Here is a 26,055-nt window from a genome sequence, read left to right on the forward strand (position 1 = left end):
TAAGAAAATGTCTGTTATTCAAATCAACAAAATAAATAATAAAGGTATTATTACAATTAATGGATATTATTATAATCAAGATCAAAATATAGAAAAAGAAGAGAAAAAAAAAGAAAGAAAGAAAGAAGAATTAGATTTAGATGAAGAAATTGAAGATAAAACATTAATGAAAATTTTAAAAGAAACAGTTATTGGAAAAGAAGAAGATTATCAAGATAATATTTCAATAGAAATAGATTCATTAAAAAAAAGAATTGATGAATTTAATAATAATATTGCAATTTATGATGATTTAATTAGAGAAGAAGAATTAAGACGTACATGTGGAACTGGTATTGAAGAAGGATGGATTACTACATTACAAGAATGGATAGGATGTAAAACATGTAAATTAATTTATGATTCAAATAAAGGTTTTACAGGAGATATATTATGGACAACATTAAAAATTGTAAATTCAATTGTATTAATTATTGAAACAACTGATGGAGATGTATTTGGTTCATATCATAGTATTATTCCAACAAAACAAAATTATCCTGTAATATCAGATAATGCACATTTTTTATTTACTTTTAGAAATAAAATGAATATAGGTCATATTAAATTTAATGTTCTTTCTACAAATAATAAATTACTTGATATTTATAAAGGTTCTAAATCATGGGTTTTTGGAATAGAAAAAGGATTTTGGATTCATTCTAAACAAAATAAATCTTATATTTCATCTAATTGTGCAAATGGTGAACTTACTCAAGGATATGAAGATCCAACAGGATTAGGAGGTATTATATTTACTGGAAGTATTTATCCTTCAAGATTTACAACAAAAAGAGTGATTGGACTTGATTTTTTAATAGAAGAAAAAAATTAAATTTTTAGAATTATTTGTATTTTTAAATTTATTTTTATTTTAAAAATTTTAATTAATTTTTAATTTTTAATTTTATTTATTATTTTTTTTTTTTTTTATTTAAAATTTTAATTTAAATATTATTATATAAATTTTTAAAAAGAAAAATTAATTAATTTTAATTTTTAAACATCTTGTGCAACTACTCCACTTCTAGTTTTTCTTGATTTTCTAATAGGTTTTATTGATTGTTGTTGTTGTTGTAAAGCTAATAAAGTAGTTGGATTAATATCTATTGTTTTTTGATTAATTTTCTTTTGTTCATTTGTTTCTTTAAATGCAACTGATGCTGATCTATTTTTTCTATCAACTCCTTTTTTTACCATTTTTTTATTTGCTAATACATTATTAATTTTATCTTCTTCTTCTTTATTTAATGCAATTATTGTTCCTTTAGCAAGTGGAAACATTCCATATCTACCATTAATTCCACCAATTGCCCATCCTTTTTTATGTTCCCAATATACTTCAACTATTTCATTACTTTTTAATCTTAATAATTCTTCTTCATCTGTCATAAAATCACTAACCATTCTTACTTTTTTAATTGTTGTAAATTTAGTTTCTCCTGAAATTAATTCATAACAATGAATATATCCTCTATTAATTGCTGATTGTTGTGCAGTTAATTTTCTAATATCTAATTGTGTTTTATCACATCCATGTTCTATTAATTTTTTTACTGAAACTGCATCATTCATTACTACTGCAACATGTAATGGTGTTCTTCCACATCCATCTCTTGCATTTAATGTTTCTGGTGCTATTGCAATAATATCATCAATAAGATGAACCATTCCATAAACACAACAATAATGAAGTGGTGTTAATTTATTTTTATCTCCTTTATTTATTCCTGATGTTTTACAATTTCTTCCTATTTTTCTTACTAATCCTAAATGTCCACCTAATACTGCATAATGAAATGGTGTTCTTCCACTTTTTGTTATTTCTATCATACTAAGTCCAAATAATTCTAAACTTTCTACAATATTTTTATATCCACAAAGACATGCTATATGTAATGGACTTTCTCCAATATTATTTGTTTTTTTAATTATTTCTGGTGCAATTCCTCTTATCCATTTAATTATTTCTATTTGATTATTTTGAACTGCATAATGAACTGCTGTATTTCCATTATTATCACAATCTCCAATTACTGATGGATCATCTTTAAATAATATTTCTGCCATTTTCTTTTGTCCATATCCACATGCTAATAAAAATGGTGTTGTTCCTGACATTGATTTAACATATAATTCACTTCCTATATCTCTTAAATATTTAAATGATTCATTTGCTCCACATGCAACAGCTATCATTAATGGTGTTAATCCATTGGAATTCTTTTTAACTATTAAATTTTTTCCTTCTGTAGTAGTAAAGAAAAATTCTAATATTTTTTTATTATTTGATTTAACACTATGATGAAATGGAAAATTTCCATTTGTATCCATTTTATTTATTGCTTTTGGAAATTTATTATATATTTTTTCTATTATTTCTATATCACATCCAACTGCTGCTGCATAATGAAGTGCTAATTGTCCATAATTATCTGGAATATTTCCTGTTGATACTTCTAATAATATTTCTATACTTTCTTTATGTTTATTTCTAATCCCAAGAAGAAGTGGACTTTGTCCCATACAATTTTCTACCATTGGTGTTGCTCCTTTTTTTAATAACCATGAAATTGTTTTATCACATCCATTCATTGCTGCAAAATGAAGTGGTGTACTACAACTTGGATTAACTGTATTTTCTATCATATCATCAACATAACATAATTCATCAATAATATTTAATATTTCTTCATCATTACAATATCCTGCATAATGAAGTACTGTATATCCTGAATTATCTGTTGAACTTAAATTTTGAAATGGATTAGTTAATGACTTAATTATTACTTTTGCTACTTCTGCTTTTCCTGATCTTAATGCTACAAGAATTGCTGTTTGTCCATATTTATTAACTAATGATTTCGATGCTTTATGTTTAATTAATTCTTTTGCTGCTTCTACATTTCCTGTTTGTGCAGCAATCATAAGTGCAGTATTTCCAAAATCATCTTGATAATTAACATTAATTTGATAATCAACAATTAAACTTTCTATAAATTCTACTTTATTATATAATACTGAAACATGTAATGGTGTAACATCTTCATTACTTTCTTCTTCTTTATTTGGTAAAAATTTCATTTGATATTGTGTAGGACATAATCCAATTTCAAATGGTGATCCTAAACTTTCCATATTAACTAGAACTTATATTTCTTTCTATTTTTTTTTTTTATTTATTTTTTTTTTTTTTTTTTTTTATTTATTTATGAAAATTAAAAAAAAAATTTAATTTAATTTATTTCTTATTTCAGTTAAATGAAATTTTTGTTAATGATGGATATCTTCTTATTTCTTTAAAACAACTTATATCAATAGGTCCTTCACTTAAAATAACTCCATTTTCACTTTCATAAAATTTTATTCCTTTTTTCATTGCTTTTTCAATATCAATATAAATTATTATATTACATGAACTTCTCATTCCACTTTTTTCTTCTTTTATTTCTTTTGGAAGTCCTTGTGCCATATGAATGTGAAGTCTTCCCATTTTTTGTAATCCATTTTTGATTATTGAATTGAAATTTCTCATATATGTTCCATGAATTACAATAGGATATAATGATGCATCTGTAATTTCTTTCATTTCTACTTGAACATTTATTGAATGTCCTTGATTAGCTCGAATTTTTATTTGATTTCCTTCTCCTTGAATTGAATATCTTTTTTTTGGATCTTTTGCTACAATACTTTTTATTTCTTCTTCACTAATTCCTTTCATTTGTCGATTATTTAATAAATCTTTAATTAATACCCATCCATCTTTTGTAATTGGAATTCTTTCTTTAATTGCTCCATGTCGAAGAAGGTATGATAATCTTTTACTTATTTCAATATCATTTTGCTGTTTGTTCATTATTAACAAATATAATTCAAAGTCCAAAATAAAGAATTAACAATTAATAAAATTTTAAAACAAAACTATGAATTAGATAATTAAGATGGTTTGTTCATTTACATCTCACTTTCATAAATAAAAAAACTTATTATTAGGGAAAAAAGAATCATAATAAACAAAAAAGAAGACAACAAGGTAAAAAAATAGAAGATATCACTACACAAATTGATATTAATTCATATTTAAATTGTATTATGATTGATCCAGAAATTCTTTTTATTACACCATCTCCTTATCCACAAGAAATTAAAATTTTAATATTTAATTATTCAGATAATGATTTTAATATATCATTCTCAAATAAAGATATTGGATTAGAATGTAATAATGAAATTGTACAAAATGATAAATGTACTATAATAGAAAAAGAAATTATTTGTTCATCTATTTCAAATAAAGAAGTTAATTTACCAATTGTAGTCAAATTTATTTCAGTTAGTAATAAAAAATTAGAATTTAATAAAATATTTAATATTAAAATTAAAGAAAAAGAAGAAGAAATAAAAGAAATAATTGATAATAATAATACAGAGCAAAAAATTAAACAAAAAGAAAATAAAATTAATATTAGTATTAAAAATGAAGAAGTTATTGTTATTGGAAAAGAAATACCAATAAAAATAGAAATTGATAATCAAGAAGATATTGCAATTAGAATTAAAATAGAAGAAGATAAAAATCAAATATTTACATTAAAAACTAAAAAAGAAGAAGAAATTATTAAAGAAAAAACAAAAAAAATAATGAAAGAAAGTTTTATTTTATTTAATAAATATAGTGAAGGACCATTTAATATTATATTTAAAATTATTAAAGAAAATACAGGAGAATATATTGGAAATAAAAAAGTTTATTTTGAAAGTATAATAATTTATCCAGAAGAAGAAACAATAAAAGAAGAAAAAAAGAAAGAAAAAGGAAAGATTGAAGATTTTCAAATAACTATTATGAATTGTTCTCAGAATAAAAACGAAAAAGAAGTAATGATTTTTATTGGGAATTATACAAAAGAAAAAGTTTTAGTTAAATATAAAGAACAAGAAAATATTAAAGGAATAAAAATTAAAGGAAGTTTTAAACAAGAAATGAAAAGTGGAGAAGAAAGTTATATAATATTTGGAGTAATAATAAATAGAAAAGAAATAAATACAACAATAGGATTTTTATTTGAGATTGAAACAAATAAAATAATAGAAGAAAGAGAAATTAAATATCAAATCCAAAAAGAAATAGATAAAAAAAAAGAAATAGAATTTCCTAAACTAAATAATATAGAAAGAATAGAAACAATAAAAGAAAATAAAAAAATAGATTCAAATTATTTAATAAAAAAACAAAAGAAAAAACTTGAAAAAGAATGTTGTTTAAAAGAATGTAATTGGTATAATCTTAGTAAAGATTTAAATAAAGAAGAAAAAATAATATGGATAATTATAATGATAGAACATATTAAAGAATATAAAGGAATTAATATTAATATATTTAATATAATAATTAATGAAAATATGGAATTTACAATGAAACAAATAAAAAGAAATGAAAGAAAACTTGAAGAACAAATTGATCAAATGACATCTTTCTTTATGAAACCAGAAAAAGAAATAAAAGAAGAAGAAGAAGAAGAAATATTTGCAATAGGAACAACATTATTATGTGGATTAATTGGAAAAATACCAGATATTCCATATTGGATATGGGATGAACATTTAGAAAAAAAAGAAGAACCAATTAAAATAGAAGAATTAATTATTGAAGAAAAATATCAAAAAATAGGAGAATTATGTATTCAATGTTGGAAAGGATTAATTAAATATAAAGAAATTCAAACAAAATTAAAAGAATATATAAAAACAATAAAAATTAATGAAATTATTGAAGGAATTAAAAAGAAAGCAAAAGAATATCAAGAAAAAGAAATAAAAAGAATACAAGAAGCACAAAATATATTTGAAGAATTTAATAGAAAATATCCTATGATTAATAGTCTAAATTCAAATGATAAAACAATTATAACAATAAAAAAATTTGAACAACCAATTCAAAGAATTCAAAAACAAAATAATCCTATTATTTTACAAAAATATGAAAAACAAGAAATTGCACCATTTAAAGAAGGAGATCGAATACAATCTAAAAATCATGAATTAAAAAAAATTATTGAAGAAACAAAAGATTTTATATTAAAAGAATGTCATGGAAAAGATATTAAACAAGTTAGATTTTATAATAGAAAAACAAATAAAATAAGTCAACCACCATTTTATCAAAAACCATCTAATATATTAATTACATTTAAAATAGATAATAATGTATTTGGATTATATATTAATGATAAAGCAAAATTAAATAAATCAGCTTTTATATTAACAAAAGATAATTATAAATTATTATCAATTCAAAATCAATATAATACACAACCATTTGTATTTACAATGATTAAAAGTGAAACTAAATTACAATTTTTTGGAATATCACATGAAAATTTAATGGAATTAAATAATATTTTCTTAATTACAAAAAAAGATTATAAAATGATAATTTATGAAACATTAATTAATCAAAGAATAACATGTGGTCTTCATAAACCATCAGAATATATTAGTACAAATATAAATCCTATTTCATCAATAAAAAAATTTATTGATGAAATAATTTATTATGATATAATAATTTAATAATTTAAATTTATTATTATTTTAATTATTTAATAAAAATAACAAAAAAAAAAAAAAAATTTAATTAATTTTTTGTAAAATAATCCAAATTAGTAATCTTGTCCTTGTTTTGGTTGTGGAGTTGGATTTAATTTAATTAAATCATCAATTCTTAAAATTGTAATTGCTGCTTCTGTAGCAAATTTAATACATTTCACTTTACTTATTGAAGGTTCAATTACACCTGCTTCAAGATTATTTCTTATAACTCCTTTTATTAAATCTAATCCATCATAACATACTTTTTCCATTTTTTGTGCTCCATAATGTCTTTTTCTCATTTGTGAAAGTAATTCACTTGCATCTTTAGCTGCATTTTGTGCAAGTACTTTTGGAATTACACAAAGTGCATCTGCAAATGCTTGAACTGCTAATTGTTCTCTTCCTTCTAATGTTGTAGCATATTCATTTAAATGAACTGATAATCCAACATCTGTTGCTCCTCCTCCAACTATTACTGTATTACTTTCAAGTACTCTTCTTAATACACATAATGCATCATGAAATGATCTTGACATTTCATCTAACATTGTTGTATTTGCTCCTCTAAGAAGTACTGTAGCTGATCCTCCATCTAAACATCCTCTAAGAACAATTAATTCATTATCTCCTACTTTTTCTTGTTTAAATGTTTCACATTCTCCTAAATTATTTTTATCAAATTCTTCTATTCCTTCTAAATTAACTAATGTTGAAATTACTTTTGCTCCTGTAGCTTTTCCAATTCTATATAAATCTCTACTTGATACTCTTTTTGCAACTGCAATTCCTTTTTTTACAAAATATTGTGTACATAATTCATCAAGTCCTCCTGATATAAAAACTACATTTGCTCCTGATTCTATAATCATTTGAACTCTTCTTAATACTATTTTCATTTCTTCTTCTTTACATTTATCAATTTCTTCTGGATTGTTTATTATTATTTGAATTCCTTGTCTCATTTTTTCTTTCATTAAATCAACTTCAAGAACTGCAACTTTACATCCTTTAATTTCTTTTGGCATTTCTTCACTTGCAACAACACAATTTATTGCACATCCTTCAATAAGTTTTGTTTCTTTACTTGATTTTCCATATGCTTTTAATATTGTAACTCCACTTACTGGATATTTATTTTTCCCTTTTTCTATTCTTTTAACTTTTTGAATTGTATCTACTGCTAATTTACTAAAAAATTCTCCTTCTTCTCCTCCAATAACTTTTGATGATATACATGTTAATGCTACTTCTTCAAGATTTTTTCTATCAAGTTCTTTTGTATGAATAACTATTTTTCTAATAAATTTAACTGCTTCTTGCATTGCAAGTCTAAATCCTTGAATTACAGTAGATGGATGAATTTTTTGTGTTATTAATTCATTCCCATATTTTAATAATTCCGCTGCAAGAATAACAACTGATGTAGTTCCATCTCCAACTTCTTTATCTTGTAATTCTGCAAGTTCTACTAATACTTTTGCTGCTGGATGTTCAACTTCTAATAATTTTAATATTGTTGCTCCATCATTTGTAATTGTAACATCTCCAATATCATCTACAACCATTTTATCAAGTCCAACTGGTCCAAATGATGTTTTGACAACATTTGCAATTGCAACTGCTGCCATAACATTTTGTGTTCTAACATCTGCTCCACTTTCTCTTTCTCCATTTAATGGAAGATCTGTTCTTGCGTATGCCATTCTATTATTTATACTTTCTAGTTCACCTTTACTTTTTTTCTCTATTAATTTTTTATTATTTTTATAGTTTTTTCCTCTAAATTATAAACCATTTTTTCCCTAATTCTATAATTTTTTTTATTTATCATTTATTATATTTTTGTTATTCATTTTTTCTATCATCTTTTCAAATTCTTTTAATTCTTTTTCTATTCTTTTATTTTCTTCAATTTTTTCTTTTTTATTAATTATCTCTTTATCTTTCTTTTCTTTTATTTTTTCTTCTCTTTTCTTTTCTATTTTTTTAAATTTAATCTTTCCTTTAGTAATCCCAAGTTCTTTTTCAATTTCTTCTTTTTTCTTTTCTTCTTCTTTACTTTCTTTTTTCTTTTCTTTCTTTTCTTTCTTTTCTACTTTAGGCCATTCAACTTTTAATTCTTCTCTTTGTCTTTTATTTTGTTTAATCATCTGATTAATGATTTCTTGTGCTAAAATGTCTGTTTCTTCTGAATTAATTTTTGGTTGCATTTTCTTTTCTTCTTTTCTTAATTACTAAAAAAGATGAACTTAATTATTATCATTATGGAATTTAGAGTTGCTGAACAATATCGTTTAGTTCATAAAATAGGTGGTGGTTCTTTTGGTGAAATTTATTCTGCTATTGATGTTATTGATAATTCAAAATGTGCTGTGAAATTAGAAAAGAATGATAGAAAGCCACAACAATTAGCATTTGAACATCGTGTTTATTCTTTATTTATTGATGAAATAGGTTTTCCAAAAATTTATCATTATGGAACTGAAGGTGATTACAATGCTTTAGTAATGCAATTATTAGGTCCTTCATTAGAAGATTTAATGAAAATAAAACATCAATTATCGCTTCTTTCTGTATGTTTAATTGCAGAACAATTATTATCACGTTTTGGTTTGTAGTAATTATCTTAAAAGAAAAAAAATAAAATTGTTTTATATCATTTATTTATTTTATAGAAGTCATTCATAGTAAATCAATAATTCATAGAGATGTAAAACCAAATAATTTCTTATTAGATAATAACACAATTTATGTAATTGATTTTGGATTAGCTAAAAGATATAGAAGATTTGAAACAAGACAACATATTCAAATGAAAGATGGATATGGTTTGGTTGGAACAGCACGTTATGCATCTATTCATGCTCATCTTGGTATGGAACTCTCTAGAAGAGATGATTTAGAGAGTTTAGGTTATCTTTTTGTTTATTTATTGAAAGGTACTTTACCTTGGCAAGATTTATCATCTTCACCTGATGGTAAATATACAGGTATTGGTGATATGAAAATGAAAATAATTCCATCAAAACTTTGTGATGGTCTTCCTCATGAATTTGTTGATTATTTGGAATATACTAAACAACTTCAATTTAATGAAAAACCTGATTATACTGCTTTACGTTCTATGTTTCATAATTTACTTATTACAATTAATCCAAATAAAGAAGACTGGCATATTGAATCAATCTAATTTATTGTCTCTATCAATTTTATATTTAATTTATGTGTTTTTTTTTTGTTTTTAAAAAAAAAAAGAATAAAGAAATAATTGAATTATAAGACATAATAATCCATGAATATTATAAATCTTTACTTATTTCATTTATTTTGTTTATCAATTTTATTATTTAAATTGATTTTTTTTTTTTAATCAATCATTTTTTAATAAATATCACAAAATTTATAAATTCAATTCTTCTTCTTTTGTTTTTTTTTTAATAATGAAGAATAAATTAATTTGAATTAATGATAAAATTGATTAAGAAAAAGATGTTCATTGATATTATCTAATAACAAACAATGATTATTATTTGAAAAGGATATTTCTTATAAAAACATTTCTTATTTATAATAATATGAATTTGATAATGAAATAGAAATATATAACAATATAGTGGGATGGTTTTTATTATTTTCTTTTGTTTTTATTTTTGTTTCTTATTTGTGTGTATTAATTTCTTTAACTCTTTCTGTTAGAACAACTAACAATTTTATTGATATTTCCATTTCATCTTTATCATTTTTATGAGATTTTATTTAATAGTAATGTTCTTGATGCTGAACAGACTTATTATGACAATTTATTTCATTACCAAACAATAAAAACATAACAAAATATATTAAAATTAATGTATGTAATGAAACAAATAATTGATTGTCACATAAATTATTATTATCAAAAAAATTTGAAGGAATACTAATGGTGTTAATAAAATTAACAGAAAGGGAGTGTTCAACGTTTTAATCATCAGAAGGAATAGTAATTTCAAATAAACAATAAATAAATCAAAAGAATGATATGAGGGATAAAGATGAACAAGAAGAAGATACAAAATAGAGTTAGAAGAATAAAATAATAAGAAAGGATAAAATAATTAGAGAAATTTTAATAAAGAAAAAGAAAAAAGCAGAACAAAAATAAAAAACAAAGAAGAACTAAAACTAAAAAATTAAAGGACAAAAAAAAAGAAATATGAGCAACACAAAGTTTGTTTAAAATAAAGAAGAAGATAAAAATATTAAAAAAAATAGAGAACAAAGAATTCAAGATATATCATTATTAGTTAGTGATTCAAATTCAAATAGAGATTTAGTTGAAACAACAAATATAAAGTTAATAGAACCATTTTTTGAGGCATTATTTTCATTAGATGTTTGTTATAAAGAAAAGAAATAAAAGAAAAAATAATATATATAACTATGTAGGATACAGAATATTGGCTAAAAGAACAAGCAGTTATTTCATTAAATCGATTAATGAAAACACATCGAGTTGATAAGAATTCAGGGGTTATTAGAGAAAGTTCAATGTTTTATGGACATCTTGAAGGGTATATTGAAGAAATTAAAAAAATAATTACAGAAACAAAAAAAAGTGATAAAAAAGAAGCACTTGCACAAAAATATATAATACAAATATGGAGTGAAGCAGTAGGATGGATAGTACATTCACATCAATATAATATTATTAAAACACTTTATGAAAAAGGAGTTTTAGAAGCAGTCATTAAGAAAATGACATTAGAAGAATATAAAGAATCAACAATAATAATTAAAGCAGGAACAAGAATAATTATAGAATTAATTTCAATGGAATTAAAAGAAATTGTAATTGGAATAATTGAAAAAAGTGGAATAATGGAATTTATTAAAAAAAAGATTGAAGAAAAGAATCAAGAATTTAAAACATTTTGTAATGAAATAATATTTAAAATGCAAGAAAATAAAGAATATGAAAATATTTTAGAAGAAGTAGGATTAAATAGAGAAGATATAATTAAAGAAGTAAATGAATGTCATGAAGAAATAAATAAAGTACTTATGGAAGCAAGTGAAACTACAGGAGAAATTGAAGAAGAAATTGAAGAAGAAGATTACGGATATGAAGAAGAAGAAGATAATGAAGAAAATGAAGAAGAAGATGATGATATGACAGCACAAATGGAAGACTTTTTTGAAGAAATTAAAAATAAACCAGAAATGTTAGAAGAAATGGAAATAGATTCATCAATTCCAGATATGAAAGATGAACCATTAATGCCAAAAGATTTACCAGTATTTAGTAAAAAGTTTGAACATTTGTATGATGAAATTAATCGTCAAGATAATTTGTTTGTTTAAAAGAATAAATTTATAATTAAGTTCATTCTTTTTCTCAAAGATTTAAAAAATAGTTTTAAAATAATAAATAAATGAAAAGACAATTATATTTAAAAGAAATAATATTAAAAAAATAAATAAAATAAATAATGAACGAAAATGAAAATCAACAAAAAGAATATTTAAAATTGAAAGAAACAATTAAAGAAGAAGAAAATTCAAAAGAAATCTTAAAAGAAGAAGAAATAATAATAACAAATAGTGAAAATACAGAAATAAATTTATTAGAAAAAGAAGAAAAAAATAATAAAAGAATTAAAGAAATAGAAAAAATTAAAAAAAAACTTAATTATAATGATTTAGATGATATTATGAAAACATTAAGAAAAAAAGAAAGAGAAAGTCAAAATAAAAATATGTTTATTCCTTATATTCAAAATAAAGATTTTGCAGGAATTTTATTAATGGATGAAGCATCAGATCCAAGATATTTATATTCAAATTCATCAGGAGTAGATATTTGGAGAAGAAAAGTTAATGGAAGTACATGGAATGGAGTAGCAAGAACTATTATTCCTAATATTTCACCTAAAAAAATGAGTGAATTATATTGGGATTATACAAAAAGAAAAAAATGGGATAATTTTTATACAGTAATTGAAGATCTTGAGATTTTAGAAAATGGAAATAGAGTAAGTAGAACAGCAACATGGACACCTAAAATGTTTAAACAAAGAGATTATATACATGTTAGAGAAGTAATTGAAACAGAAAATTGTTGTATTGGAGTTTATCTTCCAGCAGAACATAAAAAAGCACCAATAGGATTAAAAGGATTTATTAGAGGATATGTTAATTTTAGTGGATTTGTATTTAGAAAACAAGGAAAAGATTGTTTATGTACATTAATGACTCAAACAGATATTTCAGTACCATTACCAGATTTTATAATTAATAAATTTGTTGCACTTGCAGTTAGATTATATGTAAAATTAATGAAAAAAGCAGGATTAGAATATGGAAAAGAAGAAACTTAAATAAATGTTTTATTTTTTTTATTTTTTTTTTTTTTATGAATTAGAAAAACAAAATAACTATTTTAAGGAAAAAAAATAAAAAATAAAAATAGAGAAGAGAAAGAGGGAGGAATAATAAAGTATAGTAATGAAATAATAAGATAAAGAGGGGGAAAAAAGAAACTATAAAAGCTAAACGCAGTTCAAAAAATGACTAAGGTTGTTACTATGCGTATTAGATTCCCAAAAACTTATCCAGTTATTTATAAAACATTACGAGTTGATGGAGAATTAACAGTAAAAGCATCAATAGAATTTATTGCAGAAGCATTACATATGCCACCAGAAGATGGAATTGGATTATATTTACCATCAGCAAAAAAATGGTTAGATAATGGTACAACACTAGCAACGTATCAAGAAGATATTGGAGAAGAAGTTTGTTTAATATATTTTTGAAGAAATTTAAAGAATTTACATTAACGAGATAAGGATAATGTCGAATATAAATATTTGAATGGAAAAGATGAAGAAGAAGAAGAAGGTAATAAAAAAAAGAAAAGTGGAGGATGTATTTTCCTTTAAATGTTGTGATTTTCGAATTAATATTTCAAAAACTGGTTTTTTTTTTTTTGATTTAATTTAATTAATTTTAAAAGAATGAAAATAAAAGATATTTAATTTTTAATTACAAGATCAATTTAGTTTCATTTATTTTTTTTTTTTTTTTTTTTCTTTAGAAATTTTTAATATTAAATTTTATCTATCATATTCTCGTTTTATAAATGGTTGATTTAAATCTAAATGATCTCTTTTAGTATTAATTATAAATGGATGTGATAAACATTCTTCAATATCATATCTTTGTTTTGGATTTACAATTAACATATGACTAATTAAATCTTTAAGTTCAAGTGAAATATTATCCCAATATGGTGAAATAAATTGATAATATCCATTAAGTATTAAATCAAATAATTCTCTATTTCCACCTTTTCCATCTTCTATTTCATTTTCACTTCTAAATGGTTGAAAACCACATGCAATTGTATATAATACTACACCAGCACTCCAAATATCTGTTTTTTCATTATAAGATTGACCATTAAGTAATTCGGGAGATACATACATTGGTGTTCCACACATTGTTTCTGCAATACTTTTTTTTGTATCTTTACTTAAACCAAAATCTGATATTTTAATAATACCATTTGATGTTAATAAAATATTTTCTAATTTAATATCTCTATGAATTATTTTATTTTGATGTAAATATTTAAGTCCATAAAATATTTGTTTCATTACAATTCTACATTCTTTTTCATTTAAACATCCTTTATTTAATGTTAATTTAAATAAATCTCCTCCATCTACTCTTTTTTATATTAATTTTCTTTATTTTTTATTTTTTTAATAATAACAAACAATTCAAATACTAAATAAAAATATTTTTGTGTAAGAAATACATCATTTAATTGAATAATATTAATATGATGAAGTTTTTTTAATATAGAATATTCATTTAATATTATTTTTTCATTTTCTCCTATTTCTTTCATTTTTTGACGATCAATAATTTTTATTGCATATTTTTGTTTATTATTTTTTTCTATTACTTCTCTTACTCGTGCAAAATTCCCACTTCCTAAATATTTTCCAATATCATATTTATTTTGTGGTCCTCCTTCTCTTTTTTCTTTTTTTTGTTCTTCAAATGGAATAAATATATATGATATACTTCCTTCATCTTTTTGTGGATCAAGCATACTAATTTCATCATAAATTTTAATTTCTTTTGTTGTCATTCTTTTCCCCATAATTTCATTATTTATATATGTTCCATTTCTTGATGTATCAATACAAATATATTTATTTTCTTTTCCTTCTTGTTTAATTTGAATAATGAAATGTCTTGATGAAATTGTAAGATTTCTTATTTTCATTGTTGTATTATTTCTTCCAAATATATTTGTTGTATCATAAAGTGGAATAGATGGATATTTTGAATTTGTACATTCCAATATTCCCCATGCTGAATCTGTCATTTTATGTTTTTTAATTCTAATTCTTATTTTTTTTTGTTTTTTATATTTTAAAATCTTAAAAACAAAAAACAAAAATACTATTTTTATCTTTAATCAAAATTCTTTTCCTCATTGTAATATAGTTTTTTCTTAATAGAGAGTATTATTGTATTTATTTTAACTAAACATTTTTCTTTATCTTAAAATTATGAGAAAAGTTTAAACTCATAAATCAAAATTTCACACATATCATGTCTAATCAAAATGAACAACAATGGGAAAGAGTTCAAGAACAAGTATTTACAAAATGGATTAATTCATTAATAAGTCAAAAAGGAATAATAAATAATATTAAAACAGGATTAACACCTTTTTATTTTAAAGAATTTGTTGAGACATTAATTGGAAAAAGTATTGGAAAGAAATTAAATAATGGGAAAGGAAGAATTTATGATATTAATAATTATTCAGAAATATTAAATTTTTTAAAAGAAAATAATAATGAAATTATTGGATGTTCAGCAGAAAATATGGCAGATTCAGAAAGTGGATATAAATTTATTCTTGGAATGATGTTTTCATTATATAGAAAATATTGTATTTGTAGAAGTGTTTCAGATGAAAGTAATAATAAATTTAAAACAGGAAATAAAATAGATAATATGATTTGGAATTGGGTTAATGAAAAAGTTAAAGGATATGGACTTTATGTTGATAATCCATCAACATCATTTGGAGATGGAAGAATTTTACTTGCTCTTGTTGATAATTTTATGGGAAAAGAAATTTATCAAAGTTATCAAAATTGTAGTAATGAAGAAAGAGTTAAAAAAGCAATTGAAATGGCACATGAAAATATGGGAATTGAAGAATTATTTAGTGTAGATGAAATAGTAAAATGTCAAACAGATGAACGAGCAATGATGTTATATATTTCATTATTTTCACAAGTCTTTAAAACAAAAGAAATGATGGAAAATCAAAACATAAATTACATTGAAAGAGAAAGAGAAACAGAAGAAGTTATGAAAAAACAACAACAAGAAATAGAAGAAAAAGAGAAACTTCTTAAACAACAAGAACAAGCATTTGAAGAAGAGAAAAGACTCATGAATTGTAATCTTCAAGAACAAATGGAACAACAAAAAATAGAACATCAGAAAGAATTAGAAAGGATGAGACAAGAACAAGAAAGAATGAAATTGGAACAAGAAAAATTTAGACAAGCACAATTAAAAGAAATGGAAGAACAAAAACAACAAATGATCAAAGAACAACAAGAAATGAAAGAAAAACAAGAACAAGAGAAATTAAGAATGCAACAAGAATTAGAATATAATCAAAAAATGATGGAAGAACAAAAACGAAGAATGATAGAAGAACAAACAAGAATAAAACAAGAAAATCAATATCCACCAATGCAAGGATTTTCACAACAACAACAACCAATAATGCAAGGATTTTCACAACAACAACAACCAATAATGCAAGGATTTCCACAACAACAACCACCAATGCAAGGATTTTCACAAGAAAATCAATATCCACCAATACAAGAAAATATTCCACAAACACCAATTGGTCAAGGAAATGTTTGTTATGTAGAATTTGGAGGACCTGTTCCACCACAATTACCTTTAGGAACAGAAAATAATGGATATATGGGATTTGGAACTGAAAGAATGGGAGGAAATATTTATCCACCAGGACATCCATTATATGGAGTTAATACAACAACAGGTTATCAACCATATTACTAATTAAATCATAAAAAATAAAAGATTTTTGATTAGATTTTTACAAAATAAAATGATAAGATGATAAAATATTATCATAACTTTTTAATTAAAAGAATGAAAAGAAGTTATATCACTACAATTATTTGTTATCTTCCAATTGAAGAAATAAAAAAAGGAATTTTAATCAATTCTAAATGGTCTAAGATAATTTCATTAATAAATAAATACTATAATCTTACTGGAAATCAATGGAATAAACAAAATTTAGAATTTAAATATCTTGATTGTTTAACTTTAGTTAAAAATAGAGAACCACTTATTGCTATCCCAAATTATCATATCTCTAATTTCCATTTTTATGCACTTTCTCTTTATGGAATTAATGAACTTCAATGTATTGTTTATCCAGAAAATATTATTCATTTAGAATTATCTTTTATAGATTCTCTTGGACCTATTTGGTTAGGTCAGTTAACTTCTTTTATTAATCTTAAATATTTGAAGATTATATCATTTATGTATGAAATGGATTGTTCTAATATTTCATTTATTCCTCATTTAAAAGTTTTTAAAACAAAATCAAAAGGTGGAAATGCTTTAATGTTAATGACTTCTCTTAAAGAACTTGAATGTAAAGATGATTTAAATATTCAATATTGTTATAAATTAAAAACTCTCACTCTCCATTTAGATCCTTCTCAATTACTTGAAAGAACTTATTCTTTCAATCATTTAATGAAATTAAACCTTTTGAAAAAATTAATAATAAAAGATGATTTATTTAAAAGACCTTATTCTATGTTTGATCTCAATCAATTACTTTATTATTCTAAACAACTTAAAATTATCTTTATGTTAAACCATGTTATTATCCCATTCAATTACACTCAATGGTTTGACTATTCCCAAATGACGTTTTTTCTTCAAAACAAATCAACTTTTTCTTTATTAAATTCTTTAAATTTAAAAGTCAAAAACAAACACATCTTTATGCATCATTTAGAAATAAGTAGGTGTAACGAATCAACTATCAATTCTCTTTTAAATTCTATTGAAACTAAAACTATTAAATTTATAGATTGTATTATTTCTTTCAATAAAATCAATTTTTATCCTCTTCAAATGTTAACTTCTCTTTGGATTAAAAGAATGAAATCTTTAGATCTTCTTCTACTTAATGAAATGAAACAACTAAAATCTCTTCGTCTTGAATACATTGAAGAAACAAAAAACGTTAAATCTTTATTACAAACTAATTATCTAAAAGTTCTCATCATCAAAAATTGTCAAGGAATTTATCTAAAAACAATCGTTAAATTGAACCACTTACTCACACTCGACTATGACCAAAGAGAATTACCTCTTAAACGACCTTTCAATAAATTCCTCAACAAATTAAATCTATATCATAATAACGAATTTATTAAATATTATAACTATCTCAGAAAATTACCAAATTGCACATATAATTCTGTTCAAATCAATTTCATTCATCCATCATTAACTGACAATTTCTATTATTTTAATCATAAACTTTAATCTCTCTTTCTTTAATTGTTTTATTTTTTTATGTTAAAACTATGTTTTGTGATTAATTTATTCTTCTCTAGAGATTCATCCATTTATAGCTCCTATCTTCAACTGTTTTTATTTTATCTTTCTTATTTCTCTTATACAATGCCTTTCTTTCATTTAATTTCATTTAATTCCAACGATATTTATCAATCATACAACAAAATATGTTTTGTACTAATATTAAATAGATTTTTGAACAATTAATTCATTATTAATTACTATGACTATTTTTTCTTTGATAAATACTCTGTTTTATAGTGTATTTTGTATTATTTATATGTTGTTAAATTAAATGAACAAACAACAATTCTTGTCATTATCACTTTGTTTTATTTTAGTCATTATTGTAAAGAATAATCTAATTAATTAGAATATAAAAAGTAGTTTAATGTTTTGTTGAGATTTGATATATGTTTTTGGTTATTGTGGAATCACAAATGATTGTTATCATTTGATCAAACCATAGTTACTGATGACAAGAATCAGAACAATGATGTTAGAGTATTTGTATCAACATTTTCTAATGAATCTGAAACTCTAAACTAAAAAAGATATAAGAAAAATGAAAACTAAATTAAGTTTGTTTGAAATGGTCATTGTTGGATGTTATTTTCATTCTAAAAATGATTTCATTAAACTGATTATGGTGTGTACTAAATACAATAAAATTTTAACTTTTTATCATTATAATCCAATTGCAATTACATCAGGAATGGAAGAATTCTTTCCTAATATCCATACTCAACATCATTACCATAGAAATGATGTTGTGTTGAATATAGATGTTCATCTGTGTGAATATGAAATGTCTATTGATGAATACAATGAGATTCAAAAAAGAAATGGAGATTGGAAATGTTTACAAATAAAGAATAGAGAAGGATACTTAAAACCAAGTGAAATTAATGTTGTCAACATTATTAATCAAAACTTGTTATTAGAAGAAAAACATGTGAAATTTGATTTTTCTATGGTTAGAGAGATAAGAAGTGGATTTCACTTTCCTATGAGAACTAATGAAGTCGTTCTATCAACTCAACTCAAAACACTTCCAGATAGATGTTTTATGAACTGTTTTTCATTGAAAGAAATAGACTTGAAGAATGTACAGAAAATTGGAGATAATTGTTTTAATATGTGTTCACAACTTACGTCATTAACAATTTCATCATTCCTAACTGAGATAGGGAGAGATAGCTTCAAGATGTGTAATTCTATTCAACACATTTCTAATACTGGAAATAAAATAATACCAACAAGAATGGATTATCAATTATCACAAGTCTTTGAAAGAGCTGGTATAATTATTACTGAGAAAAGAATGAGTAAAGAAGATATTCAACAAAAAGATTGGAAGTTGTGTAGTGGATGTGTTGAAATAGGAGATGGGAGTTTTGAGACAAGCACAATCGATTCAATTGATCTGAGTGAAGTTGAAAAGATTGGAAGTCATTGTTTCTTTTGTTGTAATAACTTGAGCAAAGTAACATTTAGTGATAAGATTGCTTCCATAGGGGAGTGGTCATTCTGTGAGTGTCCAAGACTTTCAATCATTGAGTATAACAGTCATAACACAATGAAGACACAAATCCCACACTTTATTCGAGTACTGATTCACAACCATCAAAAGATGTGTTCTAGCAAGGATTGTTATTGTAAAGAAGACCAAATTCAGTATCAAGGATCAATACCAGATGGTGTTGAAGTAATTGAAAAGAATGTGTTTATGAGAGAGTATTCAATCAGAGAAATCAATATCCCATCCACAATCACAGAAATAAAGTCAATGACATTTCAATATATGGATAGTCTTACTTCAATCACGTTATCCAACCAACTGAAGAAGTTACCAGAATACTTCCTTAGGGGATGTAGATGCATTGAACTTGTTGATACTAAAAATGTAGAAGAAATACCAAAAGGATGTTTTAACGATTGTCAGGCATTAACCAGAATAAAGATTTCAAATAATCTTCAATCTATCTCACCACAATCTTTTCTTAATTGCTCTAAATTAATGAAAATAGATACACAGGGAATGAAAAAAATGAAAGGGAATGTAAGATATAAGATATGTTCATTACTGAAAGAGGATGGTGTGATCTGTGATGAGTGTTGGTTAATGCATGATGATATTAATGAAGAAGATGTTGTTTTCAATATTCAAGAAGGAGTAACAAGAATAGCCTCATATTGTTTCAAAGATATGAATATTCAGAAGATTTCTATTCCAAGAAGTGTGAGAGTGATTGAAAAGAATGCTGTTTACAATTGTACAATAGCTCAAATGGAAGTGGGTGATATTAATAAAACTGACTATGAAAAGGGTTGTTTTAATGGAACTGAAATACAAAATAAAACATTCCCTGAAGAGTGTTTTAATGTTTATGATGATTTATGTTTTATTGAACAATTTAATGATGTAATTAATTAAGTAATTAATATTTTGGATGTGATAATTTATAGAATGAATTATAATTTACATTTAATTGTTATTAATTCTACAATATATTTAATTCGTCTGAAATAACTTTTTAACAACATTCTTCATTTCTAATTCCATTTATTTCTTCTAATTGACATTGAACAATTGGGTTATGATATATTTCTTTCTTATCACAAATTCCATATTTTTTTATCATTGAAATAATTGTTAAATCATCCCAACACTCCATCCACATTTCTTTGTTTCTTCTTGATATTCTTTTTCATTGATAATTTCTCCTTTTTTAATTCTTTGATATCCTTCTTTAATAATATTGCTGTTTTCTTGATAATTTGGTGTGTTTGAATATTGTGTTTCAATTTAATCTTTGATGTGTTCATAATTCTTCTTTCTTACTTTTTGTTTGTCTATCTTTCTTGTTTTAATCTGATGATAATTTCTTTTCTCTATTTCTCTTTTCATCCTTTCTTTTTCATTCTTATCCTGTTTGATTGGTTTTTCTTCATTGATAGTTGACTATTCATCATATTAACCATTTCAATGTTGTATTAACCATCAGGGTTTGTTTGCATTTATTATTATGTGCTTAGTTATTTTCATTTTATAGTTCTTTGATTTTGTTGTTTCTAGTTTACTTGTTATAAAAGATAGAAGTGATGATATAAAATGGGTAATGTGGTATGTTACAAATACAAACAATGATTACAAATTAATCTCTATTAATTTATTCATTCTTCTTATTTATTTTTATTACTTTACACTTATAATAATCTCGTTTAGTATACTTTAAAAACTTAATATTGATACTGATATTTATTGATAACAAAGTGTAAATAATCAATAAATACATAGTTTGTATTATTGAATTGATTTATTTGATAAAGTATTAACATGAAATAACAATAAAATCTTTTTAAATTTGATATATTTCAATGATGTAATATTGAAATAATCATAAACATTGTATTTCCTTTTGAATATTATGATAATTGTTTGCACTATTTAAGTATTATTAATGAAATTTCTATCTTATTCATTTAAGATTATTTATTACTTAATTCATATTTTAAATAAGAAGTTTTGTGTTCCTTTTCATAATATCATTCATTTCTATTGTTTGTCTATTTTTATATTAATCATCTTTCTATTTATTCTTGATTCTATTGAAATTAGTTATAAACACATTTAAATTATCATTGTGTTTCATGTTTTAATATTGGAAATTCAATAAATATGATAATATTATAGTTGTTAATGTATTCTAATTATCTTAAATATGAATTAAAATAACTTAGTATTCAATGATTGTTTAATTGTTCAATTATCATTTGATCTAATCTATATTAATCAAAGTAACTAATAAATGTTAACAATTAATAACTTATATTTATTGTAGTTTTAAACACAATACAATAGGAATGAACTTGTATATAATTAATTATATTGGTCAAATTAATTAACAATAACAAAACAAATTATCGTTGATTCTATTAATTCTAAGAACTAAACAATTCGATTAACGTTTTATTGATTAAAATTGTTTGTGTATTGTTTATTAATGAAAGTGTGAATGTATTGGTTTAATAAAAACAAGTAATTTGATATTAATCAAAAGGGTAGTAGAAAGTAATAAATTGTTTAAAAATCATTATAGTTAATTAAATATGAGTTGAAGTACTATTGATTAATTGAATTTATCAATAGATTAAAGGATTAAGCAATGATTCCTCCCCATTCAATGACATACTTTCCTGTTGGTCTTTGTCTTTCTTCAACACTATCAATTGTTGGGAGATTATTAATATTTTCAACTTCTTCAAATTTTAATGCTATTCTATGAGTTTGATTAAACCCACTTATTTTTAGTTGGGCAATTTCATTATCATATGATGAATCACAAATTGTAACTTTGTAATAATTCTTATTTAATTTTGCAATCCAGTAAACAATGAAATCATTGATTTCTCTCTCATTCATTCCCAATTTTTTTAACAATACTTCTAATTCATTAGAAATATTTTCATGTGTTATGCCAACTTCTTTTCCTTTAAACTCTTCTTTCTTCAAACAAACACCTTCCCAGAATAAATAGTCAAAGTGTTTGTTATTTATTTCAATTACACAATTTGATACTCCATCACTACAATATGTTCCTTTCCATTCATACGCTTTCTTAGTATTGTCTTCTTTGATAATTCTTGGATTTGGATAAGTAGCCCCAATATCTATTGCATCATTCAATTCTAAATGACAACAAAACTCTTCTTTCTCTTTAATTGTATCATCATAGATTAGAATTACTGGTTTATCAAACCCACAAAAATCACTCCACTCCACTTCTTCAGAAACAATTTGGTCTTCTTGTTGTTGATGAGTAATAAAACTCATTTCAATTTGAGAGTTTGTTTTAAGAACACTGAAAATAGTAGAACATTCACACTCTTCTTTAAATGTAATTCTGTTTTTAATATCATAAATATGATTTATTTCATCTTCATCTATCAATCCTTCATTCCAAAACATTTCTTCACATTCAAATATATCTGTTTCGATGTGAACTGGTTTTTGAATATGAATTCTCTTTATTATTATTTTCAACAACTTATTTTTTAGTTGTTCTAATGTTGTTATACCAGACATTTTAATTTCAAAAATGAATAATTCACAATTAACAATGAATGTCTTCTTTAAAAATGATGTATTTGTATTGAAGTCATTACAAAATTCAATATAATCAAATACAAATGGTTGATTTCCTGTATTAATATTGACAGTGTTATATCTTTCTAATTCAATTACAAAACAATTCATCTTATATCCTGTATGAATGACATTTATTAAATTTCCATTTCGTGTGTAAAATACAATTTGTTGTGATGGTATGTATCCACATCCAATAACATCACTATCTTCAAATAGTGTATTTGTATTGTTTCCTTTTGTTTCTTCATTGAATATTTTTCTATCATTAGAACTGAGTTTTACAACTCTATCTGATTTATTATCAAATCTTTTATTCAAAGTACTTAAAACCATTCCAATTGAGAAAATAGGATCTTTTCCAATAATATGAAATTCACAGTATTGAATATCTGTTTTAATTAACTGATATTTGTTTTGTTCAACACAAACAAGTGTGTATTGTTTAGATAAATCTACAAATCCTGATAATTTCATCTGTTTAATATTTCGTAATGGTTCAGCACTATCTTGAGATGAAACAAATGTGGTTGTTTGGTTCTTACCATCCATAAATACAATTCTTTGTTGAATATTATTAAGAATAAATTGTACATCTTCTTCACTCTTTGGAATGATACCATTCCAATCAATGACATCAGAACTACTAATACCAAACAGTGTTTTTAACGATAAACTAGCCTTATTGATTAATAATTGATTTTCATTGGTTTGTTCGTTTTTATTAAAAACTTGTTGTTGTTCAGATGGTTTTACAATAAGTTCTTGGGTATCCATGATGTATTATTTGAATTTGAAATAGTTCTCCTTTTTATATTGTAAGATATTCATGAAAATGTTACACGTTATAGTTATTTACTATATCATAACAAGACATACCTCAAATTTTTAATAATTTAGAAAAAAGAAAAAAATAACAAAAAATAGAAATCTTTCATATATATGTTTTGTTTTATCGAATAAGAAGCCAGGTGATCAAATAAACCCTTTTTGTTTTTTTAATAAACCCCAACTATTGTGCAAACACTTGATAGAACAAAAATGGTTGAAGTCATTATTATATAATGTCTTTATAATGAAATTTTTATTTTTGATAATTCACTACCACATTTTCTTTGTTTTCTTGAAATTAGATTAATCGTTCAATGGTTTGGTGTTTGTCTATGTGATTAAAAGAATAAATTATAATTAAAAAGAATTTGTTTTGTTTCTTGTATGTCTTCTTTTTCTAATAGAAAATGATGTAAATTGAATGGTGTAAATAAGTTTTATCTTTGTTTCAATTATTAATAATCTTTATATCATTTCTTTATATTTAAATTATGTTATTTTCAATACGCTTATTAAATCTTTTGTTTTTTTTATAACTTGATTATCTATCATAGATAAAATAAAACTTTGTTTAGTTTTTATACTAATTCTTATTTCATTTTTGTGTTTATTTAACTTTCATTCTTTGAATTATTCATTTTTCTTTTTTTATATTTCTTTTAATATGTTTGTTATTGTTATTTTAATTAAGTTATTTTGTTTTTAGTATTACTATTCTTTACATATCGTTAAAATGTAAATATTTCTTCATCAATAATACTCATTATTATTATTATTATCTTTTGATAAAATCAAATATCATATGATAAATTAAAAATAAATAATTAATCTATATGATTTTAAATTAATGAATAAAACTTATATGTTTTAACAAATGTTATTCAATATTCATAATTCAATAATGAAACAATTATCATTATCAAATAAACTCATGATTAACATTTCTTCATTTTCTAATATTTCTAGTGAAATAATAACAGAATAAACAAATTAATTTATCATCTCTCCTTGAAATAAACTTTATTGTTTATTTTAAATGTGTTTTAAATGAGAATAGCATGATCTAGTTGATATTATAAATATCATAGTTAACTTAATAATTAATAACAATAACTCATTATTATTCAAATAATGATAATATATTATTATAAAACAAATCATATAATTAATTAGAGTGGTTAATTAATGATACTTTTGTTTATTTGATATCATTTTATATTTAATTACAATTTATATTGTTTGAATTAATGTTTATTTCAACTTATTCATTATTTATCTTTGAATGATTTATTTGAATATTAGATTTTATTTATATTTAAAGTTATTTAATAATTATTATAATAATATCTTTAAATGTAATTGTAATGTAGTGTTCTTCTTTTATTATTATGTTATAATTTCAATATTATGTTTCATATATATATATATATATAATTTATTGATTATTAATATTATAATGTCTCTAATTATAATTTCTAGGTTATTAACATAATTAATTGTACAATGAATATAGTTTGTTTTAATATTAGTTAGTTTTCATTTTTTATTTGTAAATATTTGATTTCATTATTCAAATGAATATTTATTCTGAGGTAATGAATATTTTGATTTTGGTTCAATTAATCTTATTACATTTATCACATATATTATTCTATATTTTAACACATTCAATAAAACTTGTTTCTCTATTTCATATTCATTTAAAACAATTTTTAATTCATTTTTATATGTCCATACAGAAAATCTTATATTTATGTTATATCAATGTC

The 26,055-nt window shown here is 22.8% G+C and overlaps 14 protein-coding genes across 14 annotated transcripts, besides 57 other annotated features; 9 read left to right on the forward strand and 5 right to left on the reverse strand.

The window, feature by feature from the left end:
• Nucleotides 1-7: 7 nt before the first annotated feature.
• Nucleotides 8-874, forward strand: EDI_237750 (uncharacterized protein; the record flags this gene model as incomplete). The annotated part of the gene is made up of 1 exon (XM_001734527.1): nucleotides 8-874. The coding sequence occupies one exon, from the start codon at nucleotides 8-10 to the stop codon at nucleotides 872-874; it is 867 nt and encodes a 288-aa protein (XP_001734579.1).
• Nucleotides 94-127: a microsatellite.
• A 10-nt stretch (nucleotides 875-884) lies between the features above and the next one.
• Nucleotides 885-975: a microsatellite.
• Nucleotides 976-1,043: a sequence feature (AT_rich).
• On the reverse strand, nucleotides 1,039-3,177 carry EDI_237760 (Inversin-A, putative; the record flags this gene model as incomplete). The annotated part of the gene is made up of 1 exon (XM_001734528.1): nucleotides 1,039-3,177. One exon carries the CDS (start codon nucleotides 3,175-3,177, stop codon nucleotides 1,039-1,041), a length of 2,139 nt encoding a protein of 712 aa, XP_001734580.1.
• Nucleotides 2,392-2,420: a sequence feature (AT_rich).
• Nucleotides 3,178-3,194: 17 nt separating the features above from the next.
• Nucleotides 3,195-3,250: a microsatellite.
• Nucleotides 3,251-3,253: 3 nt separating this feature from the next.
• Nucleotides 3,254-3,286: a sequence feature (AT_rich).
• Nucleotides 3,287-3,292: 6 nt separating this feature from the next.
• On the reverse strand, nucleotides 3,293-3,898 carry EDI_237770 (tRNA 2'-phosphotransferase, putative; the record flags this gene model as incomplete). Its single annotated transcript, XM_001734529.1, has 1 exon — nucleotides 3,293-3,898. The coding sequence occupies one exon, from the start codon at nucleotides 3,896-3,898 to the stop codon at nucleotides 3,293-3,295; it is 606 nt and encodes a 201-aa protein (XP_001734581.1).
• Nucleotides 3,899-3,923: 25 nt separating this feature from the next.
• Nucleotides 3,924-3,958: a sequence feature (AT_rich).
• A 25-nt stretch (nucleotides 3,959-3,983) lies between these two features.
• Nucleotides 3,984-6,615, forward strand: EDI_237780 (DNA double-strand break repair Rad50 ATPase, putative; the record flags this gene model as incomplete). Its single annotated transcript, XM_001734530.1, has 2 exons — nucleotides 3,984-3,986; nucleotides 4,036-6,615. The coding sequence occupies 2 exons, from the start codon at nucleotides 3,984-3,986 to the stop codon at nucleotides 6,613-6,615; spliced, it is 2,583 nt and encodes an 860-aa protein (XP_001734582.1).
• Nucleotides 4,184-4,210: a sequence feature (AT_rich).
• Nucleotides 4,380-4,409: a sequence feature (AT_rich).
• Nucleotides 4,410-4,568: a microsatellite.
• Nucleotides 4,590-4,689: a microsatellite.
• Nucleotides 4,635-4,693: a microsatellite.
• Nucleotides 4,695-4,717: a sequence feature (AT_rich).
• Nucleotides 4,728-4,755: a sequence feature (AT_rich).
• Nucleotides 4,818-4,864: a microsatellite.
• Nucleotides 5,121-5,284: a microsatellite.
• Nucleotides 5,406-5,447: a sequence feature (AT_rich).
• Nucleotides 5,532-5,565: a microsatellite.
• Nucleotides 5,745-5,909: a microsatellite.
• Nucleotides 6,216-6,331: a sequence feature (AT_rich).
• Nucleotides 6,431-6,498: a sequence feature (AT_rich).
• Nucleotides 6,567-6,699: a sequence feature (AT_rich).
• A 5-nt stretch (nucleotides 6,700-6,704) lies between these two features.
• On the reverse strand, nucleotides 6,705-8,339 carry EDI_237790 (T-complex protein 1 subunit alpha, putative; the record flags this gene model as incomplete). The annotated part of the gene is made up of 1 exon (XM_001734531.1): nucleotides 6,705-8,339. One exon carries the CDS (start codon nucleotides 8,337-8,339, stop codon nucleotides 6,705-6,707), a length of 1,635 nt encoding a protein of 544 aa, XP_001734583.1.
• A 42-nt stretch (nucleotides 8,340-8,381) lies between these two features.
• Nucleotides 8,382-8,405: a sequence feature (AT_rich).
• Nucleotides 8,406-8,450: 45 nt separating this feature from the next.
• Nucleotides 8,451-8,576: a microsatellite.
• Nucleotides 8,577-8,579: 3 nt separating this feature from the next.
• Nucleotides 8,580-8,730: a microsatellite.
• A 149-nt stretch (nucleotides 8,731-8,879) lies between these two features.
• On the forward strand, nucleotides 8,880-9,826 carry EDI_237810 (casein kinase, putative; the record flags this gene model as incomplete). The annotated part of the gene is made up of 2 exons (XM_001734532.1): nucleotides 8,880-9,246; nucleotides 9,312-9,826. 2 exons carry the CDS (start codon nucleotides 8,880-8,882, stop codon nucleotides 9,824-9,826), a joined length of 882 nt encoding a protein of 293 aa, XP_001734584.1.
• Nucleotides 9,255-9,310: a sequence feature (AT_rich).
• Nucleotides 9,827-9,841: 15 nt separating the features above from the next.
• Nucleotides 9,842-10,112: a sequence feature (AT_rich).
• A 145-nt stretch (nucleotides 10,113-10,257) lies between these two features.
• Nucleotides 10,258-10,303: a microsatellite.
• A 360-nt stretch (nucleotides 10,304-10,663) lies between these two features.
• Nucleotides 10,664-10,827: a microsatellite.
• Nucleotides 10,706-10,890: a microsatellite.
• EDI_237820 (uncharacterized protein) lies at nucleotides 10,829-11,976 on the forward strand (the record flags this gene model as incomplete). The annotated part of the gene is made up of 3 exons (XM_001734533.1): nucleotides 10,829-10,842; nucleotides 10,888-11,008; nucleotides 11,062-11,976. 3 exons carry the CDS (start codon nucleotides 10,829-10,831, stop codon nucleotides 11,974-11,976), a joined length of 1,050 nt encoding a protein of 349 aa, XP_001734585.1.
• Nucleotides 11,707-11,777: a microsatellite.
• A 56-nt stretch (nucleotides 11,977-12,032) lies between the features above and the next one.
• Nucleotides 12,033-12,222: a microsatellite.
• EDI_237830 (uncharacterized protein) lies at nucleotides 12,105-12,992 on the forward strand (the record flags this gene model as incomplete). Its single annotated transcript, XM_001734534.1, has 1 exon — nucleotides 12,105-12,992. The coding sequence occupies one exon, from the start codon at nucleotides 12,105-12,107 to the stop codon at nucleotides 12,990-12,992; it is 888 nt and encodes a 295-aa protein (XP_001734586.1).
• Nucleotides 12,118-12,299: a microsatellite.
• A 7-nt stretch (nucleotides 12,993-12,999) lies between the features above and the next one.
• Nucleotides 13,000-13,027: a microsatellite.
• Nucleotides 13,028-13,056: 29 nt separating this feature from the next.
• Nucleotides 13,057-13,163: a microsatellite.
• Nucleotides 13,164-13,181: 18 nt separating this feature from the next.
• On the forward strand, nucleotides 13,182-13,556 carry EDI_237840 (uncharacterized protein; the record flags this gene model as incomplete). The annotated part of the gene is made up of 2 exons (XM_001734535.1): nucleotides 13,182-13,409; nucleotides 13,464-13,556. 2 exons carry the CDS (start codon nucleotides 13,182-13,184, stop codon nucleotides 13,554-13,556), a joined length of 321 nt encoding a protein of 106 aa, XP_001734587.1.
• Nucleotides 13,491-13,533: a microsatellite.
• A 36-nt stretch (nucleotides 13,557-13,592) lies between the features above and the next one.
• Nucleotides 13,593-13,662: a sequence feature (AT_rich).
• A 19-nt stretch (nucleotides 13,663-13,681) lies between these two features.
• Nucleotides 13,682-13,709: a microsatellite.
• Nucleotides 13,710-13,711: 2 nt separating this feature from the next.
• Nucleotides 13,712-13,734: a sequence feature (AT_rich).
• Nucleotides 13,731-15,016, reverse strand: EDI_237850 (serine/threonine protein kinase Chk2, putative; the record flags this gene model as incomplete). Its single annotated transcript, XM_001734536.1, has 2 exons — nucleotides 13,731-14,346; nucleotides 14,397-15,016. 2 exons carry the CDS (start codon nucleotides 15,014-15,016, stop codon nucleotides 13,731-13,733), a joined length of 1,236 nt encoding a protein of 411 aa, XP_001734588.1.
• Nucleotides 14,189-14,251: a sequence feature (AT_rich).
• Nucleotides 14,348-14,508: a sequence feature (AT_rich).
• Nucleotides 15,015-15,103: a sequence feature (AT_rich).
• A 143-nt stretch (nucleotides 15,104-15,246) lies between these two features.
• Nucleotides 15,247-16,755, forward strand: EDI_237860 (alpha-actinin, putative; the record flags this gene model as incomplete). The annotated part of the gene is made up of 1 exon (XM_001734537.1): nucleotides 15,247-16,755. One exon carries the CDS (start codon nucleotides 15,247-15,249, stop codon nucleotides 16,753-16,755), a length of 1,509 nt encoding a protein of 502 aa, XP_001734589.1.
• Nucleotides 15,441-15,507: a sequence feature (AT_rich).
• Nucleotides 15,994-16,059: a microsatellite.
• Nucleotides 16,121-16,312: a microsatellite.
• Nucleotides 16,230-16,398: a microsatellite.
• Nucleotides 16,753-16,846: a sequence feature (AT_rich).
• A 2-nt stretch (nucleotides 16,847-16,848) lies between these two features.
• EDI_237870 (uncharacterized protein) lies at nucleotides 16,849-18,273 on the forward strand (the record flags this gene model as incomplete). Its single annotated transcript, XM_001734538.1, has 1 exon — nucleotides 16,849-18,273. One exon carries the CDS (start codon nucleotides 16,849-16,851, stop codon nucleotides 18,271-18,273), a length of 1,425 nt encoding a protein of 474 aa, XP_001734590.1.
• Nucleotides 18,274-18,871: 598 nt separating this feature from the next.
• EDI_237880 (uncharacterized protein) lies at nucleotides 18,872-20,743 on the forward strand (the record flags this gene model as incomplete). Its single annotated transcript, XM_001734539.1, has 1 exon — nucleotides 18,872-20,743. The coding sequence occupies one exon, from the start codon at nucleotides 18,872-18,874 to the stop codon at nucleotides 20,741-20,743; it is 1,872 nt and encodes a 623-aa protein (XP_001734591.1).
• Nucleotides 20,744-20,764: 21 nt separating this feature from the next.
• Nucleotides 20,765-20,827: a sequence feature (AT_rich).
• Nucleotides 20,828-21,140: 313 nt separating this feature from the next.
• Nucleotides 21,141-21,235: a microsatellite.
• Nucleotides 21,236-22,468: 1,233 nt separating this feature from the next.
• Nucleotides 22,469-24,232, reverse strand: EDI_237900 (uncharacterized protein; the record flags this gene model as incomplete). Its single annotated transcript, XM_001734540.1, has 1 exon — nucleotides 22,469-24,232. The coding sequence occupies one exon, from the start codon at nucleotides 24,230-24,232 to the stop codon at nucleotides 22,469-22,471; it is 1,764 nt and encodes a 587-aa protein (XP_001734592.1).
• A 105-nt stretch (nucleotides 24,233-24,337) lies between these two features.
• Nucleotides 24,338-24,381: a sequence feature (AT_rich).
• A 355-nt stretch (nucleotides 24,382-24,736) lies between these two features.
• Nucleotides 24,737-24,787: a sequence feature (AT_rich).
• A 69-nt stretch (nucleotides 24,788-24,856) lies between these two features.
• Nucleotides 24,857-25,006: a microsatellite.
• Nucleotides 24,916-25,065: a microsatellite.
• Nucleotides 25,066-25,091: 26 nt separating this feature from the next.
• Nucleotides 25,092-25,143: a sequence feature (AT_rich).
• Nucleotides 25,144-25,356: 213 nt separating this feature from the next.
• Nucleotides 25,357-25,458: a sequence feature (AT_rich).
• A 17-nt stretch (nucleotides 25,459-25,475) lies between these two features.
• Nucleotides 25,476-25,616: a microsatellite.
• Nucleotides 25,617-25,664: 48 nt separating this feature from the next.
• Nucleotides 25,665-25,744: a sequence feature (AT_rich).
• Between the last annotated feature and the right edge of the window lie 311 nt (nucleotides 25,745-26,055).

This window comes from Entamoeba dispar, genomic scaffold, assembly GCF_000209125.1.
Source record: "Entamoeba dispar SAW760 scf_1105229458393 genomic scaffold, whole genome shotgun sequence".
In the NCBI taxonomy this organism is placed as follows: Eukaryota; Evosea; order Mastigamoebida; family Endamoebidae; genus Entamoeba; species Entamoeba dispar.